Source organism: Moschus berezovskii, chromosome 13 (genome assembly GCF_049115385.1).
Source record: "Moschus berezovskii isolate FMDL1 chromosome 13, NW_MosBer_1.0, whole genome shotgun sequence".
NCBI lineage: Eukaryota > Metazoa > Chordata > Mammalia > Artiodactyla > Moschidae > Moschus > Moschus berezovskii.
This window is the reverse complement of record NC_142472.1, coordinates 9,143,279-9,162,456: the sequence shown is the minus strand read 5'-3', so window position 1 is coordinate 9,162,456 and position 19,178 is coordinate 9,143,279. Positions and strand designations below refer to the sequence as shown.

At 44.0% G+C, this 19,178-nt stretch overlaps 1 protein-coding gene across 2 annotated transcripts in view; it reads left to right on the top strand.

The window, feature by feature from the left end:
- ITGBL1 (integrin subunit beta like 1) overlaps window positions 1–19,178 on the top strand; it is a 229,524-nt gene that overhangs the window by 204,601 nt on the left and 5,745 nt on the right. Inside the window, exons 9-10 of one of the 2 annotated variants that reach the window (XM_055426638.2) lie at window positions 12,631–12,777; window positions 18,731–18,844. In XM_055426638.2, coding sequence (XP_055282613.1) covers window positions 12,631–12,777; window positions 18,731–18,844 — 261 coding nt within the window. The remainder of the gene's footprint in view (window positions 1–12,630; window positions 12,778–18,730; window positions 18,845–19,178) is intronic. The other variant, XM_088842628.1, reaches the window with a different exon arrangement.

Genomic DNA, 19,178 nt, shown 5'->3' with positions numbered 1-19,178 from the left:
CATCATTCCCTCCTGGCTTCATACTCTTCAAATTCAAATTAACTTATTTCCAATATGGAAATTCCTCCATATTCTGCATGGTCGAAACTGACATAATCATTTATTTCTTCTTTAATTCAGGAAATATTGTTGAGCCCCCACTGTTAGCTAGCACTGGAGGTTTTATGATGAATCTATTAGAGTTGATGGTCACACTTGAAGGGCGACCTTGACAAAGAAAGGACAGTGAGGTGGATGGTCTGAAAGGAGAAGCACTAATTCAATGAAAAAATACACGACAGGGGATTTGACATAGACTGGAGGCTGCAGAAGCCTTCGCAAGTGCCCTCATCTCTGGTCGAAACTATACGATGCATAATACGTGCCTGTGTGTATGTGTTAGTTGCTCAGTCATGTCTGACTCTTTGCAACCCCAGGGACTATAGCCTGCCAGCCTCCTCTGTCCATGGAATTCTCTAGGCAAGAATACTGGAGTGGGTAGCCATTCCCTTTCCAGGGATCTTCCCAACCCAGAGATTTAACTTAGGTCTCCTGCATTGCAGGCAGATTCTTTACAGTTTGAGCCACCAGGGAGGGGAACAAATATGTGCTTGATATGTATTAATCAGCTAAACATCGTGACCACCACATCTGGTAATCAGATGCATAGTATTTAGCCGGGTGAGGGGAGGCGGACTGACCCAGAAGTCACAGAACAAAGTGTGCTTAGGCATATGGCAGAAAGAGAGGATGACACGGTCAAGGGATTTTTGAGAACCGGAGAGAAGCCCTGTGTGATAGATGATAAGATAGCAAAGAGGAGATTTTGTAAACGTGTTCTTGATTTGAAAGGCTTCACTGTTGCTCAGCTGGTAAAGAATCCACCTGCAATGCAGGAGACCTGAGTTCAATCCCCAGGTTGGGAAGATCCCCCTTACCACCCGCTTCCCCGGAGAAGGGAAAGGCTACCCACTCCAGTATTCTGGCCTGGAGAATTCGATGGACTGTATAATCCATGGGGTCACAAAGAGTCAGACACGACTGAGTGACTTTCACTCTCACTGAAAGACTGATCGGAAACCTTAGAAGGATTTAAACGAGACAATAGCGTGATCACTCTATTTAAAAAGTCCCCCTGGCTGCCAGCGAGGTCTGGATTGCTGGGAGGAGTGTGTGTTTGTAGGGTTGCTGGGTAGATGTGATTTTAGGAGATGAGTCCTGGTGAGAGATGCAGGCGGGTTTGCGAGATGGAGGACAGTAAATATGGAAACATTGTGATGTATTGGATAACATATTAGAAACAACATGACAACAGGCTCCCGAAATCCTCTACTTGCTGCAAGGGACACGGCCCTCTGTTAAACCCCTCCTCCAACTCCCCGGAAACAGATGACTATGGTGGATGCCAACCAGGTAGCATTGCTCGTGGTAATGTGAGATTGGGAGGATTAAGAATGAACTGTGAATGTCTTATGGGAAGGCCATAATTTTCCGTTGAGTGTTGTATCTCAGGCAATAGTCATGTCTCTTGAGGATTTTCTGGAAGCTATGCTTAAGGAATCATTGGAAGAGATTTGGGGCTCCTATGGGGCATAAGACTTCTAAGCCAGAGAAGCCTCAACATGTGTGCAATGCAGAGTTCATCTCCAGGAATCTGAATTGTATTACCTGAATAAAAGTTTATCCCCAGACCGCGGTATGAAGCTGTTATCCTCATGAACTGCTGTAAGGATGCCCATGGAGAGGAAAGCTGACAGGATGTGGTTCCTGTCCTGTCCCACATCCCTCCAAGGAGACCAGTGTCAATTGTCAATCTAAATGTTTAGTTGAACCTAAGAGTGCCCCCCACCCCACCCCGGGAGTAAAATTCCCATTTATGGCTATTCATGATTGAAGGACATGAGTGAGGGGCAGGGTAGCTTGTGGGGTGACTCACAAGTTTCTGGTTTGAGCATCATATGGCTGGAGGAGACTATGTTTTTTTGTACTGTTGTCTCCATTTATTGAAAAAAAGAATGGTTTCTTCACAGAGGGCATTGGGAGTTTAGAGTCATAGCCACTAGACTGCCAAGGAAGTCCCAAATACATCTGTTTTAGATTTCTTGAAGCACCAACTACAGAATGTTTAGGAAGTTGGCGTCATATAAACCAGCAGTTCTGTGCCTTGAGGAAGGAGTGGCGGTTACTTTGTTCAAAGAATTTAGTTTCCACATCCTCTGGCCAGTCCTAAAGGAAATCAACCCCAAATATTCATTGGAAGGACTGATGCTAAAGCTGAAGTTCCAATACTTGGGCCACCTGATGTGAAGAGCTGACTCATTGGAAAAGACCCTGTTGCTGGGAAAGATTGAGGGGCAGGAGGAGAAGGGGGCGGCAGAGAATGAGATGGTTAGATAGCATCACCCACTCAATGGACGTGGATTGAAACAAATTCCAAGAGATACTGAAGGACAGGGGAGTGTGGTATGCTACAGTCCATAGGGTTGCAAAGAGCTGCACATGACTTAGCGATTGAACAACAGCATCGCTTGGCAGTCAGTGGAGAACAAATCCTTCTATGAGGCATGAGTGAAGCTCACTAACATCATCTCTCTGGTGTGGCTTCAAAAAACAAAATTGACATCGCTAATCTGGGTAATTTTCTCAGTTCACTGCCAGACCCTGAGTCGTAGTATCTCTGACCTTGCACCTGGAGGGCTGGACGAGAAGCCCACATACCTAATGTGTGGCCAGAGATCAAAATTCAGTTCCCTGACTCCAAAGCTGGGACTCCCTGAGAACTTCTGCAAACAAGTGAAACCCCAAATAATGTAAACCTACTTAGTCAGCAGGCACATGAGAACTAACAGGCAATGATATCCATCCACCTTTCCAACGAAAATAGGACTTCCCCATTGGCTCTGCAGGGGAAGCATCTGCCTGAAATGCAGGAGACACAGGAAACATGGGTTCGATCCCCTGGAGAAGGAAATGGCACCCCACTCCAGTGTTCTTCCCTGGGAAATCCCATGGACAGAGGAGCCTTGCAGGCTGTGGACAAAGAGTCAGACACAGCTGAATGACTGAGAACCAACAAGTACCAACAATAACGCTGAAAGCAATTGAACCAATTCTGGTAGGTTGGTTAACAGGCATTCCTGAGGGTGCATGTAAGCAGTTACATAATTTAAGCAGTCCAGTTTTGATTACACCAAGATTACAACCTGAAAATGAGAGTCATGAGAGTGAGTGGCACAGAGGGAGTCAGTAGGAAGGCTATGCCTCACTTAATGAGCTTAAACTGGTGAGCACAGTGATGGCTCAGTGGTAAAGGGTCCACCTGCCAGATCCGATCCCTGAGTCGGGGAGACCCCCTGGAGAAGGAAATGGCACCCCATGCCAGTGTTCTTGCCTGGAAAATCCCATGGACAGAGGAGCCTGGCGAGCTATACACTCCATGGAGTCGAAAAAGAGCTGCACGTGACTTAGTGACTGAACAACAAGTAGTGTTCAGTGATCGTAGACTGCATGTGGACCTTCTCAGTTCTCTATTAATGACAAAAATATGTGATCTACACATGCATGGAATTTTGTTTTTTATCAGATCTCACTACTGAGGAAAAAAGCTTTGTCTGGAGTGATAGTCCCTGGCATATATTCAATTTTTAGTAACAATTGACTTTAAGATTTCATAAGGAAAAATGTATCTACTTGTTGGCTCTTATATGTTTTTAGTAATAATTGACTTTAAGATTTCATAAGGAAAAATGTATCTACATGTTGGCTCTCATATATTTAATTGTTCCTGGTGGCTCAGACAGTAAAGAATCTGCCTGTAATGCAGGAGCCCCCAGGTTTGATCCCTGGGTCAGCAAGATCCCCTGGAGAAGGGAATGGCTACCCACTCCAGTATTCTTGCCTGAAGAATTCCACGGACAGAGGAGGCTGGTGGGCAACTGTCCATGGGGTTGCAAAGAGTCAGACATAACTGAGCGACTCACACTTTCACTTTCAAGCTTAAGGAGACCTCCCTCTGGTACTGCATATATCCAGGATGAGAAGAAGTGGACTGCTTACTGCTTTCCTTTTTTCTCTCAGCTCCTGGAATGAGCCCATGAGTCAATTTAAGAAACAAGAAAGGATAATGAAGAGCCACCTCTTAATTACACAATCAGTTCACATTTCCTCTAGGAATTCTTTGGTTCGTAGCTGCAATTTGAAGATGATCAGGCAGCCTGAGAGAATGACTGCAGTGACAACTCCGCCTCCCAGGCACTCCTGGACTTAAGTTGAGGAAGGTCCAGACCTCTGACTCAGGCCACACCTTTCTTAGTGGATGATCTGAGTGGCATCGTGATTGTCTCCTTGTCTCTGAATTACATCTTAAAACCGCAAACCTCTTTCCTGAGCTTGTATGTGTACCAGTGTTGGGAGGCACCCTGCCAGCCTGCAGGCCTTGTAGTTGCCCAGACTGGAGACAGCGGCAGAGACATCAGTGGATTATTGGACAGGGAATCATTTTTTATATGTTTATCTGTCTAGTTTTGACTGTATTGGGTCTTAGTTGCGGCCGATGGGATCGTCTGATGTGTCCCAGGCTCAGTAGTTGCGATAAGCGGGCTTAGTTGCCCTGCAGCATGTGGAATCTTAGTACCTCGATCAGGGATCGAACCTGAGTCTCCTGAATTGCAAGGTGGATTCTTAACCCCGGGACCATCAGGGTAGCCCCTGGACAAGAGAATCTTGCAAGTCCACAACAAAAGTTCCTGGAGCAACACCCCGCCCATCATATGGCAGGTGGCAGGACAGGGCAGCATCGTTGGTACTCCGGGGAGGAGGAGCTTAGCATTTACAGGGGGAATTGAGATCACGATGGCTCATCATTACCAGAGAGACCAGTGACTGGGGCAAGAGGCGAGCACATAAACCATTACTGATTAAGCGTGTAATTAAGAGGACTGGACGGTCATATGAGTGAAGCAGAGACTGGTCGAGCAGGGAATGTTCAGAGGGCAAGGGAACAGCCATCTTGAATGGCCTGACTGTACAGCCAGTTAGGACAGTGTTCAGCTATAAGTAATGACACAAATAAGCCTGCAGGTTGTCACTTCAGGGTTGGATGGATGGCAGGGTGACTGCCTGAGAGCCATAAACGTCCCACACACCTTCTCTCTTCCCTCCCACTCTGCCCTTTCACGCTCACTGAAAACCTCCTGTGGTGCCCATCTTCTAGGAAAGAAGAAAGGGAAAAGAATAGGACAAAGGGCAAAGGATATGCTCTAGCTGAGTCTGTCTCATTTTCTTTGGATGACAATAGCTTTCCTGGAAACTTTATCCAAGAGATTTTCTTTTTTATCTCAGTTAATAGAGCTAAGTCCTAAGGGCAACTCTAGGTCAAAAGGAGCCTGAGTAATCAAATACTTTCCAGATGAACATATCATCATCTCCATGGAAAAAATGAGGGTCCTCCTATTATTAACAAGGGGTCAAGAGTATTGGGCAGACAGTATGTACTAATAATAGCTGATGCAATTAGATCCATTCATGTGGGTCAGTTACTTAATTGATTATCATCATTACAGTGTATTAAGAAAGTGTGTCTCAGAGCCAATGGATTCATTGGAAATATCATTGTCTAGAACATCACCACTCAAGAGTATTTTCAAAGATAATGGGACTGTTCCATATCTGCCTTTTTCAACACAGTAGCCACTGGCCATTATGGCTGTTAAACACTGGAAATGTGACTAGCGCGGCTGAGAAACTGAATTAGAAATTTCACTGAACTTTAATAAATAGTCATGCTGATTAGTGATCACTACATTGGACAACACCCATCCAGAGCATTCTTGGTGAATATTTTGGTGTAGGGGAAGGGAAGAGAAGAGAAAGAAAAATCACGGTTGTGGGGTGGGGAGTTTGCCAGATGCCAGGAGATGACGCATGGCCTTGAAAATGAAAATCAAATGGAAAATTGCTCACCTGCATGAAGACTTGGGAAGCCAAGTGAAGGCAGATTTAGTCGACTTCAAATGTTTCATTAGGTTGGTTCTCCCTACAGGTTCTAGAATGATCAGTTACACACTTATTACATAGAGAGGGCTTCCCTGGTGCCTCAGTGGTTAAAGAACCCACCTGCCAATACAGGAGATACAGGTTCGATCCCTGGGTCCGGAAGATCCCCTGGAGTAGGAAATGGCACACACTACAGTATTCTTGCCTGGGAAATCCCATAAACAGAGGAACCTGGCGGTCTGCAGTCCATGGGGTTGGTTGCAAAGAGTCAGACATGACTAAGCAACTGAGCATGCACGCACACACCACAGAGAACCTCACTGTGAATTCTACCCCCAAGCAGAGCTGCCGTTCTCCCTGAGTGTGAATAGATCATTCTCCCTATTCTGCCACCCCTGGGTGTTCCACACATTGGCCTGAGTCAACAGAATAGGGCGGATCTGGCAAAAGTTGACTGAAACTACTCTTGTGGGTTTTCTCATCTTTTTTAAAACTCTGACTTTCAGTACGATTCCACTCAGTGTGTCTCCTTTATGAAATATTCTCCTTGTCATTTTACAAGACAACATAATCATCGTATTTTTCTCCTTCTTTCCTGGATAATCCTGCTTGTCTGGCTTCTCCCTTCTGCTGCTGCTGCTGCTAAGTCACTTCAGTCGTGTCCGACTCTGTGTGACCCCATAGATGGAAGCCCACCAGGCTCTCCCCTCCCTGGGATTCTCCAGGCAAGAACACTGGAGTGGGTTGCCATTTCCTTCTCCAATGTGTGAAAGTGAGAAGTGAAAGTGAAGTCGCTCAGTCATGTCTGACTCGTAGCGACCCCATGGACTGCAGCCTACCAGGCTCCTCCATACATGGGATTTTCTAGGCAAGAGTACTGGAGTGGCTTGCCATTGCCTTCTCCCTTCTACCCTACCATAAATACCGGATTTTCTCAAGATTTACTTCTTCCTAAGTGACTTCCAAAGCTTTAAATGCTATCTCCTTTGGGAAACTCCAGCATGGACAGCCCTAGTGCCAACCTGTCCTCAAATGTCAGGTTTGTGTCAGCTGCTTATTGACCTCTCCTTGGTTGTCTTAAGAGTTTCTCAGACACACAAGGTTCAAAATGGAACTGATGTTCTGCTCTCAACTCTCCCCCTTGCAGTTCCATTGTCTATTAGGTGCATTGTTAGAGAACTCTGGCCTTTCTTTCCCTCACCTGCCACATACAATCCAGCATCAAGTGCCATAGGCACCGCCATCAAAGGAGTTCTCAGCTACCTCTCCCTGTCGGCATTGACATTAGCCTTGTTGAAGCCTGCATCACCCTTTGCCTGGGCTCTGCGACACCCTCTCACTTTCCCCATCCTCACCGCTTCCCAACACACCAGAATCTCTCCCACCCAGTTGCCAAAATGTATTTGCAAACTGTAAATTATAACACATCACTCTCTTGCATAACACCTGTCTATGATTTCCCCTTCCTCTTAGAATAAAATCTAAATGCTTTACCAAGGATGAATAATTTGCTATGTTCTGATTCCTAAATATTTCTCCAAATATATTGGGTTTTTTTCCATTTTTTTCTTCCTCATTATTCTTCAGATACACTGACTTCCCCCCCCTCCCATTGCCTGTAACATGCCAGCTCTTTCTTATTCTGAGAATTTTCATTCGTTTCTCCAGAACATTGACTGTCTAGCTCCTCCTCAGCCCATGGGTGTCAGAGAGCTGACTCCTCCAGTTAATAATGCTGTCTCTGCCAACTGTACCACCCCCCTCTGTGATTCTTCCATAGCGCAAGTGTATTTCTTCCCATGTTGTTATTTGTTTTCTTCCCAGTAGACTGAAAGCCCCTAAGAGTGGAGCTGATACAATACCTGGTGCACAATAAACAGGGTTTTGAATGGGTGACTGAATTATTAGTTTATAAAGAAGATAGCATTAAAAGCTTTAACATTTTCTTAAGTAAAGAGAAGTCATGTAAATGGCAAAACGTTTAAATACTGTAGGGCTTCCCTTGTAGCTCAGTTGGTAAAGAATCCGCCTGCAATGTGGGAGACCTCTGGGTGGGGAAGATCCTTTGGAGAAGGAAAAAGGCTAACCACTCCAGTATTGTGGCCTGGAGAATTCCATGGACTGTATAGTTCATGACATCACAAAGAGTTGGACAGGACTGAGCGACTTTCACTTTTAAATCCCAATGCATTTTGACCATTGTTTGGGCTAGATGCCAACCTAACTATATGGAAGGGTGTGATAAGTAAGCTAATAAATGAGAAATGATCTATTTCTTTGCATGTAAATGATATATTACATTACTTGCGGTGAGGAGCTGTTTATTCATTCTCAGTGATATCCTAAATCAAAATCAGAGTGTCTTTCTTTGCCATAGAGATTAAATTATTCCATTTATGTCAAATGGTGGTAATGCTGACTAACCCAGAGTTAGTAAAAAACAGAAACATTTCAAAAGTCCATAGCTTGATGAGATTGGTACTAAAAGCTCTTTCTTGTCCTCCTCCTCCTCCTCCTTCTTCTCACCACACGTTATCTACCTCCAAACGTGCTTCCCTGGTGGCTCATATCATAAAGAGTCTGCTGCAATTCAAAAGACCTGAGTTCCATCCCTGGGTTGGGAAGATCCCCTGGAGAAGGAAATGGCAACCCACTCCAGTATTCTGGCCTGGAGAATCCCATGGATGGAGGAGCCTGGCGGGCTGTAGTCCATGGGGTCACAAAGAATCAGACACAACTGAGCAACTTTCACATACATACATGTTAAAGGTGGATAACTTGTTTTGAACTTCTAAAGTAGACTTCACTTTAAGTAGATTTTTGTTTTATTGAGGAAGTCAAGATGGAATCAGTTGCATAACTGTTACTTGAGTATGTAACTCTTACACAGATCTGCTAACTTTATTCCACTCTACAGGACATAGATAAAACAGAGCCATCTAAGAGCTGTCTGTTGACTTTGAACAACCAGTTATTAAACAGATGACCTGCAAACATGTTCTGGATTCAGTTTATGATTGTCAGTTGGAATTTGTGGGAAAAAGATAAGACAATTTTGTTGGAAAAAACCTCACTCTACAAGTGTTTTTGGAGGATCCCTTGTGTATAAGGCAGAGTACTTGGTACTCTGAAGACTACAGTGATTTATCAGAAGTGATTCCTACTGTCAAAGAGTTCTGTCAGGTAACAGGTTTATCTGATATATAACTGCATATCGCAAGGTGGAAGAAACAAAGTTACACCGGAGAGTTGAAAAATAAGATGGTGAAGAAATTCAGAGGAGAAGATGAATTTTACTTGGGGGTATTAGAAAAAATCTTCCAGAGGCAGTCATTGCCCCTGTGCTTTGAAAATTCAGCAGGATCTGGTTGTATAGAGTAGATTCTTGTCTTGGCAAAATCATGAAGTCAGGAAAACCCCAGAGCTACATAGGGAAGGATGAGTGGATCAGGAAGTGTATGGAGGGGACAGGAAGTAAGGTTGGAGAAGCAGGTGGGGCTCTGTTTTAGGAGCCTAAGACACAGAAGGTTAGAGTGGGTGAACTTCTTCCCATTAGCATAAGGGAGTCACAGAGTCCTAGATCTCAAAGCTATGTCATGAGTAGAGTTGTTTTATGGGAAGCTGGGAGCCAGAACACTGGAGAAAGACATGATAGAAGGTTTCTCAAAGGTTTCTGATAGTGATGCGTGTACCTGCTAAGTTGCTCTGTCCTGTCCATCTCTTTGCACCCCTAGGGACTATAGTCCACCAGGCTCCTCTGTCCATGGGGACTCTCCAGGCAAGAGTACCAGAGTGGGTTGTCCTGCCCTCCTCCAGGGGCTCTTCCTGACCCAGGGATCAAACCTGTGTCTCTTACGTCGCCTGCATTGGCAGACGGGTTCTTTACCACAAGCGCCACCTGGGAAGCCCTCTGATAGTGAAAGGAGTGCAGATTTCGGGGGTTGTTTCAACAGAATCTGACAACTTCTTAGATGAGGAGAGTGAGAGAGACTGAAATATGATCCAAAACATTTTGAACCGGTTGACCAGAAGGAGAGCTGGGCTGCTTGAAGGGGTGGGCTACACAGAAAAGTAGCTTTTAGAAAGCAAATTACGTATACCAGTCTCCAGGTAGCTTTTGGATGCTAGTAGAACACAGTGCATGGAATCACAAGCGGGAACTTAGGAGAGATTGAAGGGCTGGATCATTGTGGTTATCTAAAATCCTATGATTTGATGAATTTTTCAAGAGAGAGGTGATAGACGGAAGAAGATGACTAAGGCTGGACAGTCAGGGAATTCCTCCATAGATCCAGTCAGGCAATAAGTAGAGGAATAAATAAAGGAGGAATTTTGAAAGGATAAGGCAAGTTCAATGTCGTGAAAACCAACTTAGGAGAGACTTTTTAAAAGGAAAGTACCCACGAATGTCAAATGTATACTTTACACTATGCAGCTATTTAAAATGACAGGGATTAAGAAAAGCCTCCTAGATGTCTCAAACTGATAGTCACTGTCTGTTGGCTTTTTAGGAGTTACACTCTTTTTTCAAAACTATTTATTTCCTGAGTGGCTGTGCTGGGTCTTTGTTGCTGCTCAGGCTTTCTCTAGTTGTGATGAGTTGGGGCTATTCTTGAGTTGGACTGTACCAGCTTCTCACTGTGCTGGCTTCTCTTGTTGCTGAGCTAGGACTCTGGAGCACAGGCTTAGCAGTTGTGGTGCTCAGCCTTAAGTGCACGTTGAATCTTCCCGGATCAGGGATAAAACCTGTGTCCCCTGCATTGGCAGGCGGATTCTTAACCCCTGGATCACCAGGGAAGTCTAGTAGTCATGGCTTATTTTCCATAATGAAAGGTATAGGCATTGTGACATGTGGGAAATGAGGAAAACTGGAGTCAGGTTCTCATCCTGTATGGTTTTGTGATTTAGGCAAAATTATTTAATCACGTATGGATGTGACAGTTGGACTGTGAAGAAAGCTGAGCACTGAAGAACTGATGCTTTTGAACTGTGGTGATGGAGAAGACTCTTGAGAGTCCCTTGACTTCAAGAGATTCAACCAGTCCATCCTAAAGGAGATCAGTCCTGGGTATTCATTGGAAGGACTGATGTTGAAGCTGAAACTACAATAGTTTGGCCACCTGATACGAAAAGCTGACTCATTTGAAAAGACCCTGATGCTGGGGAAGATTGAAGGTGGGAGGAAAAGGGGACGACAGAGGATGAGATGGCTGGATGGCATCACCAACTCAATGGACATGAGTCTGAGTAAACTCCAGGAGTTGGTGATAGACAGGGAAGCCTGTCATGCTGCAGTCCATGGGGTCGCAAAGAGTTGGACACGACTGAGCGACTGAACTGAACTGAACTGAACTATTTAATCTCTCCAAGCCTTAGGTTCTTGACTATAAAATGGTGATAATGCTTGAATCAATGGGCTATGATGAGATGCAGTTAAATAAATTAGCATATGGACAAGTTGCTTTTGATTCACTTCCAGATGGTCATGTGTTGTGGGGAGCTGTCACCTGCATTCATGGGTAGTTAGGTTCTATAAGTTTTAATAATGAATTGCAATCAATTAAATATTGGCCACCAATCCCTCCTTGGGCAGACCTGAGGGTAGGAGGAGGCAGATGGAATACGTTTACTCTTGAAGATCCTGCCAGAGCAAATGGTCAAGACAGAATGGTCTCAAGAGATCAGAGGGCCTGACCAGTTTGGATGATGATTTGATATGTCCCTGGAATGTAGGGCAGGGACCACCATGATTTTTCATTTGATTTTTTTTTTGCATTTTCACATTTGATTTTGCATTCTCTGGTACTAGCGAAATGCTCTGTATATAATCATCAGGAAGAATTTGCCAAACAAATAGCTGTTTTGTTTGTTTCTCTGGAGAGGAGAGATCTGGCCATCAGATAATGAACATAGAGGTAAAAAGAATAGAGCCTTGATTGGAAAAAAGAGAAACAAACATGGAAGATGATGCAATCACATGGGTGTTGGTGGCCAGCAACCTGACCGACGTATATGCCAGTGTGTAACTCACAGATATCATGTTGCATCTACACCAGAGATAAACATCTCCAAACCAGGAAGCAGTGACAGAAACAAAAGGGGGAAAAATATGAGCCTGGTGCTGTTTTTAAGTTCTGTTCAACAATAGGGAGTCACCATTCCTTACGCTTACATCTGTTGTTATTAGCTAACAGAGGGGCATGGGGGAGAGAGGCGTATGATACTGGATGCCATTTGTATGGAAGTAAACCTTTGGTTTTTATTTGGAAATTAAGAGAGGGATCACGAAATGTGGCAGGCAGTGGATCAGTCTGGGTGTCGGGGTGCGCAAGGTGAGGACTCCATCCTGGTAACGATGCAAACGAGCCCTACTGTGTATCCAGAAAGGACGGTCACCTTCCATTTTAATTTGTTCCAAGCTTTCTTTCTCTCCGGAGACCCTCTCTGATGCGGCACTCAAGAGGGCTGTGTTCAGCTAGAACTCAGTTGTGAAGTTCTTTTAAACGCTCACACGCCAGATCGACTGTGGTTAAGGAGAGGGTGTTGGCTCCATAGGAAACGAGATTTCCCTGGTTTACATATGTCTCCTTTAAAGAGCGTGACTCACCGCCTGTGTTCCGTCTCCTCCTCTCGCCCCACCCCGTGCCTGCCTCGCAGGCCATGGGACGTGTTCCTGCGGTCGCTGTGTTTGCGAGAAAGGATGGTTCGGGACGCTCTGCCAGCATCCGCGGAAGTGTAACCTGACGGAGGAACACAGCAATAGTCTGTGTGAATCGGCAGATGGCATATTGTGCTCGGGGAAGGGTGAGTATCTGCTGGAGCTTGGACGGGTTCCCTGTTCCGTGTGGTTTGTATCGTACAGCAGCACGGTCCGTACAACCAGCTTCTCCGGGCTGAGTGGAAACCACGCTGTCCTCTGCTCCGACCAGACTTTGAGCTTGAATTTCTCCCATTCAAACGGTCATGGAAAGTATTATCAGAAGGAAAGTCTCAAATTTACCTGCATGCTGCTTTCTTTAGTCGTAAATGAATTAGCGATACAAACATGTGCGTGCTAAGTGGCTTCAGTCGTGTCCGACTCCTTGCGAACCTATGGACTGTAGCCCGCCAGGCTCCTCTGTCCAGGGGATTGTCCGGGCAAGAATACTACAGTGGGTTGCCATGCCCCCCTCCAGGGGATCTTGCCGACCCAGGGATCGAACCCACGTCTCCTGTGTCTCCTGCATTGGCAGATGGGTTCTTTAACACTAGTGCCAACTAGACATGTGTAACCTAATATCAAAAAAAATAAAATAAAATGAAGCCTTCAAAGTGGTTACAGTCCTCAAGTTGATGGAATAGGAACAAATAACCCAAACATTTACCACAAATAAATTCAAGAAAAACAATCCCACCCAGTGCCCCTCCCCCACCCCCAAAGGGCACTTTTTTTTTTTTCTGAGAAAGAATACTAATTAATAGACTGAGTTTCAGATTTTTTTTGCAAAGTGAGTTTTTTAAAATTGATTATTTTAAATTTTTATTGTTTTTGGCTACACATGGCATGTGAGATCTTAGTTCCCCGGCCGGGAATTGAACCCATGTATTTGAAAGTGTGGAGCCCTAAGCACTGGATTGCCAGGGAAGTCCTGAATTTTAGTAGCTTGATATTGATGTTTTTGTATAAATTTTCCAAGAGACTTTAAAATCCTGCTCTCTCAGTGCATATGGGACCATCTAAAGGCTGTCACATTCCTCTTTACTATTGTCTAGGAAGCAAAGCTTCCTCGGTGGCTCAGACGGTAAAGAATCTGCTTGCAATGCTCAAGACCTGGGTTCGATCCCTGAGTTCAGAAGATCCCCTGGAGGAGGGCATGGCAACCCACTCCAGTATTCATGCCTGGAGAATCCCATGGACAGAGGAGCCTGGTGTGTCCATGAGGTCGCAGTCAGACACAATGGAGCAACTAAGCACTGAGTGGCTGGAAAACACCTAGAAAGTTCTGGAAGTGTGTGTGTTCTCACTGAATGTTCAAGAGCTGCTCTGCATGGAACTAGATGCCTGGGGCCTTCTCAGTTCACTAGGCTCCTTTCAGAATAGATGATCCCCACTTCCCAACATGGAGCTGAAGCTGCATTTACCCTCAGGCACCTACCCTGGGGGCAGGATTAGCAGGTAAATACCTTTCTGAAGAAGACACAGTGAAGAAAGAGAATTGCCTAATAGCCAGGGAGGCGTCCTCAGAAGTAGAATAAATATTCTGATTAAAGTCATTACATTCTGAAGAGAGAGACTCATTTTTTAAGCATCATAAATGTAGAAAATATATATAAAAAATGGATTGACTAAACATTAGCCCAAAGGAATTTCCTTAAAATGAAACGGATGAGAAAATCTCTCTAGTTAACACCTTTTCAAATTGTTTGCTTTGGGTGGGTGGAAATCTATCCAGGTATCAATGAATATTTGAAAGCATATTTGTCTCAACTATTTGTTTACCTTCAGCGGGTAGAAAGTTCTAAACTTGGAAGGAATGTAAAAGTGTTATCAGTAACAGGACCTCTTATAGCCTCAAGGATGATCGTTTTGAGGTCAGTGTTAGAGCTGAGGCTGGCATGCCTAGTTGGCAGTGGCTGGCTGTGGACTCCTTTGTTTCTTCCTGTTCTGGAAGAATCCTTGCTGAATTGTAGAGCAAAAAAGGTGTTACACATGAGATCATGGAATTGTATTCTTTCAGTGAACAGTGGGGATGCAGAAGTTATCCTTGTCAGCATGGAGGAACCCACACCCCAAGAACCACAAGAAAAGAATCATGAAACACACTAAGGGGTCTTCAACATGATGGCTGAGAAGAGACACACCCTTCTGAGTTATTTAAACAGGGGCCATCTATTTCTGGATACATCTCATGGACTTGCCATATTGCCATGTACTTTACCCTCGAATTTGTACATGAAAACCCCTCACCCTGGCTTTCACAAAGGAAATCAGTCTTTTCTTTCTCCTGTGATGGGGCAGGTGTGAGCAGATGGTCCTGAGATCCCCAGGGCACAGCAGTTTAGCAGCCCAGACCCAGCTGAGTGTTTCCAGCAGAAAAACGAACCCGCAACATGGGCTCCCCTGGAGCTGTGAGTAAAGCCGCCACCTCAGGAGACGATGAAGAAATAGCATTTTATTTCTTTACAAATTGATAGCCAAGACAATAAATCACTCCATAGAAAAATTTAAAACAAGATACATTGTTGTGACCTTCATAACAGATGGAGGAGTTAGAACAGTAGTGAAGTCTGCCTGCTGGGATGTCGGGTTGCAGCATTTTGTCAGGCTTGATGGATGAAAAAGAAAGTCCGACTCTGTCAATGGGGCAGCGAACAGAGGTGCCTTGCCCTGACACACGATGGGTTTCTGTAAATAACCGGAGATGAACGCAGGGCCAGGTCTCCCCTAAGCTTAGCTACCTTTGACGGATGCATGATACAATTCATAGGACGTTTGAGGATTTATTCCTCTGGATCCAAGAACACACAATAACCTTCTTGGCCTTGTAACTTCCACCTCGATATAGGTCACGCCCTCTAATGTCCTTAAAGATGCTGCTGCGTGACAGTTCTTAATTGTGTCATTCAGTGACCCCTTACACTCTTACGCTGATACTTGTCATCCAGATGAAGTCCACGGTACCCCCACCACCCATCCCTCATCCCTGGCCCAACCCAGCCTGTTCTTCACGCCTGGAAAAGAGAAAGGGTGAAAGACCGTGTTCAAAAGCCACCCTTTGTTCTGTGTTCCAGTTGCCTCACTCAATGGCTGTCCAGGCAGAATCTATAGGATGCACAGATCATTTTTGAAACAACATGGAAGTCCCCCTCCCCCCACCCCTGGGAGAAACATCACAGATAGATGCAAGAGTGGACTGAATCAGATTGGAATCTTAGGTTACCTGATGTACTTCCATTTTCTCATCTTTGAAGGCAGAAGAATTTCATTTCTTTCCCCTTCTTACATCCTAAGGATGCTCTGAAGACAAATGAGAAAAGGTGTCTGATTGCTCAGGAATGGAAGCCAGTAAGCAGTACAGAAGGGAGATCAGAGCGCTCTAAAGAGCGCTTACACTAAGACAGACAATGAAGGAGTTAGGTGATGTGGTCATGAACTTACTACCCTAGAGATCCTGCCAAGACGGGCCAGCAGCCCCCTTCAGCTGGACTGGGTCTCATGGGTGTGAGTGGGGCCCGACCAGTGGAGCCGAACAGTTGGCCCCCCTTGGCAGTCCTGTGGTCTGTGTTTGTCTGTGTCTGTCTGAGAATCCTTTGCCTACGTGTTTCCTTTTCTACGCACATGCAGTTTGAGCCCTGACTACCGATAAAAACAAGTCAGAGCACTCTACAACAAAGGCGTGGCTCTAGGAGGTCCTAATACCGGTCACACTATTAGTATTACATGCTATGCTGGTCCTAATTTTACAAGCAGAAAAAGTTCCTACCTCGGAGAGGCACAAATAGAAAGAACAACATAGCTGGGGAAAACGCTAACTGAGAAGAGCTTTTTCATCGCACATACAAAAATCAGTCCCCATTTTTCACTTGAAGTAGTTCAGTGTCTAGTAGACTTTTGGAACTGGAGTTTACTTGTCAAACGGTCCATCCAAGATACCATATTAACTTGACCTGAGCTTAACCAGTTTTAGGAAAATACTTTGTTATAGCCTGAAGCTAAACATTCCAGAAGCAAGAGCAGTAATTAGAATAGTTTCAGGGCTAGGGGGTAAGTTTAAAAAGGAAATGAGAGATCTTTTCATGAGTTGTGACAAAAAAGATATCCTAGGCATAATTGTGAATATCATCAACATAGAAAGTCATTTACTTCTGCTTTGTAGAAATAATTTTGGAATGTAAAGGGGATAACTATTTTACAAACAACTAAAAACAACCAGATTCTTCCAATAATCATGGAATTAAAGAATGAAATATGGTATTTTCTGAAGCAGTTACCATGAAAAGTGAATGAAATGCCCCAAGTCTTTTTTGTTTGCACTCAGATCGCTAACCATTTACTAAATGAGCTTATGGTAAACACTTCCATGTCTAGAAATTTGAAAGCAAGTTTTTAAAAGTACGACAAATACATTTCTAAAATAAGGTAACACCCTTTCTGAATGAGACCAAGAAGAAGCCAGCATCCTTCACAGACTGGAGCCAGGAGGTTCCTGCTCATTGGTTTCTAAGCAACCACCAGCCTGTCAGTCACTCATCAGAACTGAAAGTTGTCTAGAATTTACTCAAGGAAATGCAAATCAACGAGACCCTCAGGAAAGTAAGACAAGACTATATTAAATGATGCTATGGTTAAGCAAAGACTTCACAAATGTAAACCTGGCTCTCAACTCCTAACTAGTTCTGACTAGTCCCTCACCTTCTTCTTTAGGAGCATGACAAGGAATGTGGAAATTTTAGCTTGGCTCTTGGGGATTTTTGCAGCTACAACACAGATAGCCATCTCCGTGATATGAAGTAGCACACAGTGCTTAGTGTATGAGCTGTGTTTACACGGACGCTTTCCGGATCTGTGATATCTGGAAATCCTCTCTCAACCATTTGACTCACTGAGTTTCTTCATTCATTTTTCAAACACGGTGTTTCTAGAAGCACTAATGACTTGATTGCTGCTCATCTTCCAATATATTTTTTTCTACTTCACCATCTCTTAAGGTGATTTTTGACCAGAACAATTTAGTGATAAGCATCTTTTAGTAAAAGGAAAAACATATTTGGAAAAAAATAATCCATCCAAGGAAATAAAAGAAGGTTAAGTCCTTCTTAAGTGTTTCCTTTAAATTTTAAAGTTGCCTTTACTCTTGTTGTAGCCAAAATTTTGCCACATGAGGATCTCATAGCCCATCAGGTGAAAACATTTAGACTGAGAGAAACTCCTTTTGTGACACCATTTAACTCATACATTTTCTTTTCTTTTAAATATATTTAAGTAACTAATAAAATCATTTCTGGGCAAACCAAAATGTTCTTAATAACCAAAGAGGAAGTTTTTAATTAATAACATTAATTAAATAACTAATTAAAAAGAGGAGAAATGAGTAAGTAATGCAAAAGGTAGTTTGACCAAAACCCTCAAAAGATGAACATTTTGAGTAGATTAGAGCCTTCCGTGATTATGGCAAGAAATTCTAAGAATGAGATCTGATAAGTCAAATATGCATTAAGTTACTCTCTGTGTATTTTTGGCACTTTAAAGAGCCACCCAATATGCAGGACTGTCCCTATTTAAAGAAAATCAGGTAAACGAAAATCTAGAATTGTAAGCACAATAATTTAGTAGTTCTATTCATTATAAAATGCAGCCCCACCTAATAGAACTTGCTATTCAATTCCTAAAAAAAAAAAAAATAACAAAGCACCTTTAAGGCGCGACTGAATTCAGAAAGAGAAAAGAAAAAAGGAACATCTATTTTTGAACACCTTTTTGGAAGGCCATCCATAAGAATCAGCCACATTCTGCCCTCATTGACATTTCAACCAGGCGGGGCCATGGAACATTTGCTCAAGGCTAATTGCAACTGTCTAGATCCATAATGAAGCCTTTCCTGGATAACCTTTATGAATTACAGTAAGTCAGGCTCCTCTCCTAGTGACTGGCTAGTCAATAAACTTTTCCCTTTGATAGGTTATTAGACATCCGCTGTCATTGCATTGATGATATTCTGTCCTCTACCGAAACCTTTAGTTAAGTGATGACGGCAAGTAGCGCCCTTTCTGATTTCAGGCTCCTGCCACTGTGGAAAGTGCCTTTGTTCTGCTGAAGAATGGTACATTTCAGGAGAATTCTGCGACTGTGATGACAGGGACTGCGACAAACATGATGGGCTCATTTGCACAGGTGCCGTATCCATCGACCCTAATCGTTCTTTGTCATAGTCGGCAGTGGAGACCACTCTCACTGTGCCCCTGCCGTCTGCGGCAGGGCAGGAGAGCATCCTTGAAATCAAGACCTACTGTTCATCCAGAGTCACTACAGAAGGCGAGGGGCATTGATTCCCAAATCCAGAGGAATGCAAAAGAATAAAGCCAAATTATATGGCTGTTGGGAAACTTCCACAAAGTAACCCCTCTCCCCTATTTACGCAGAAAAGACAAAACAATGGTCTTGACAACCATTTTACTTTGAGCCAGATGTAGGCAATGGAATATTACTTTAAACAGGACCCAGCTGC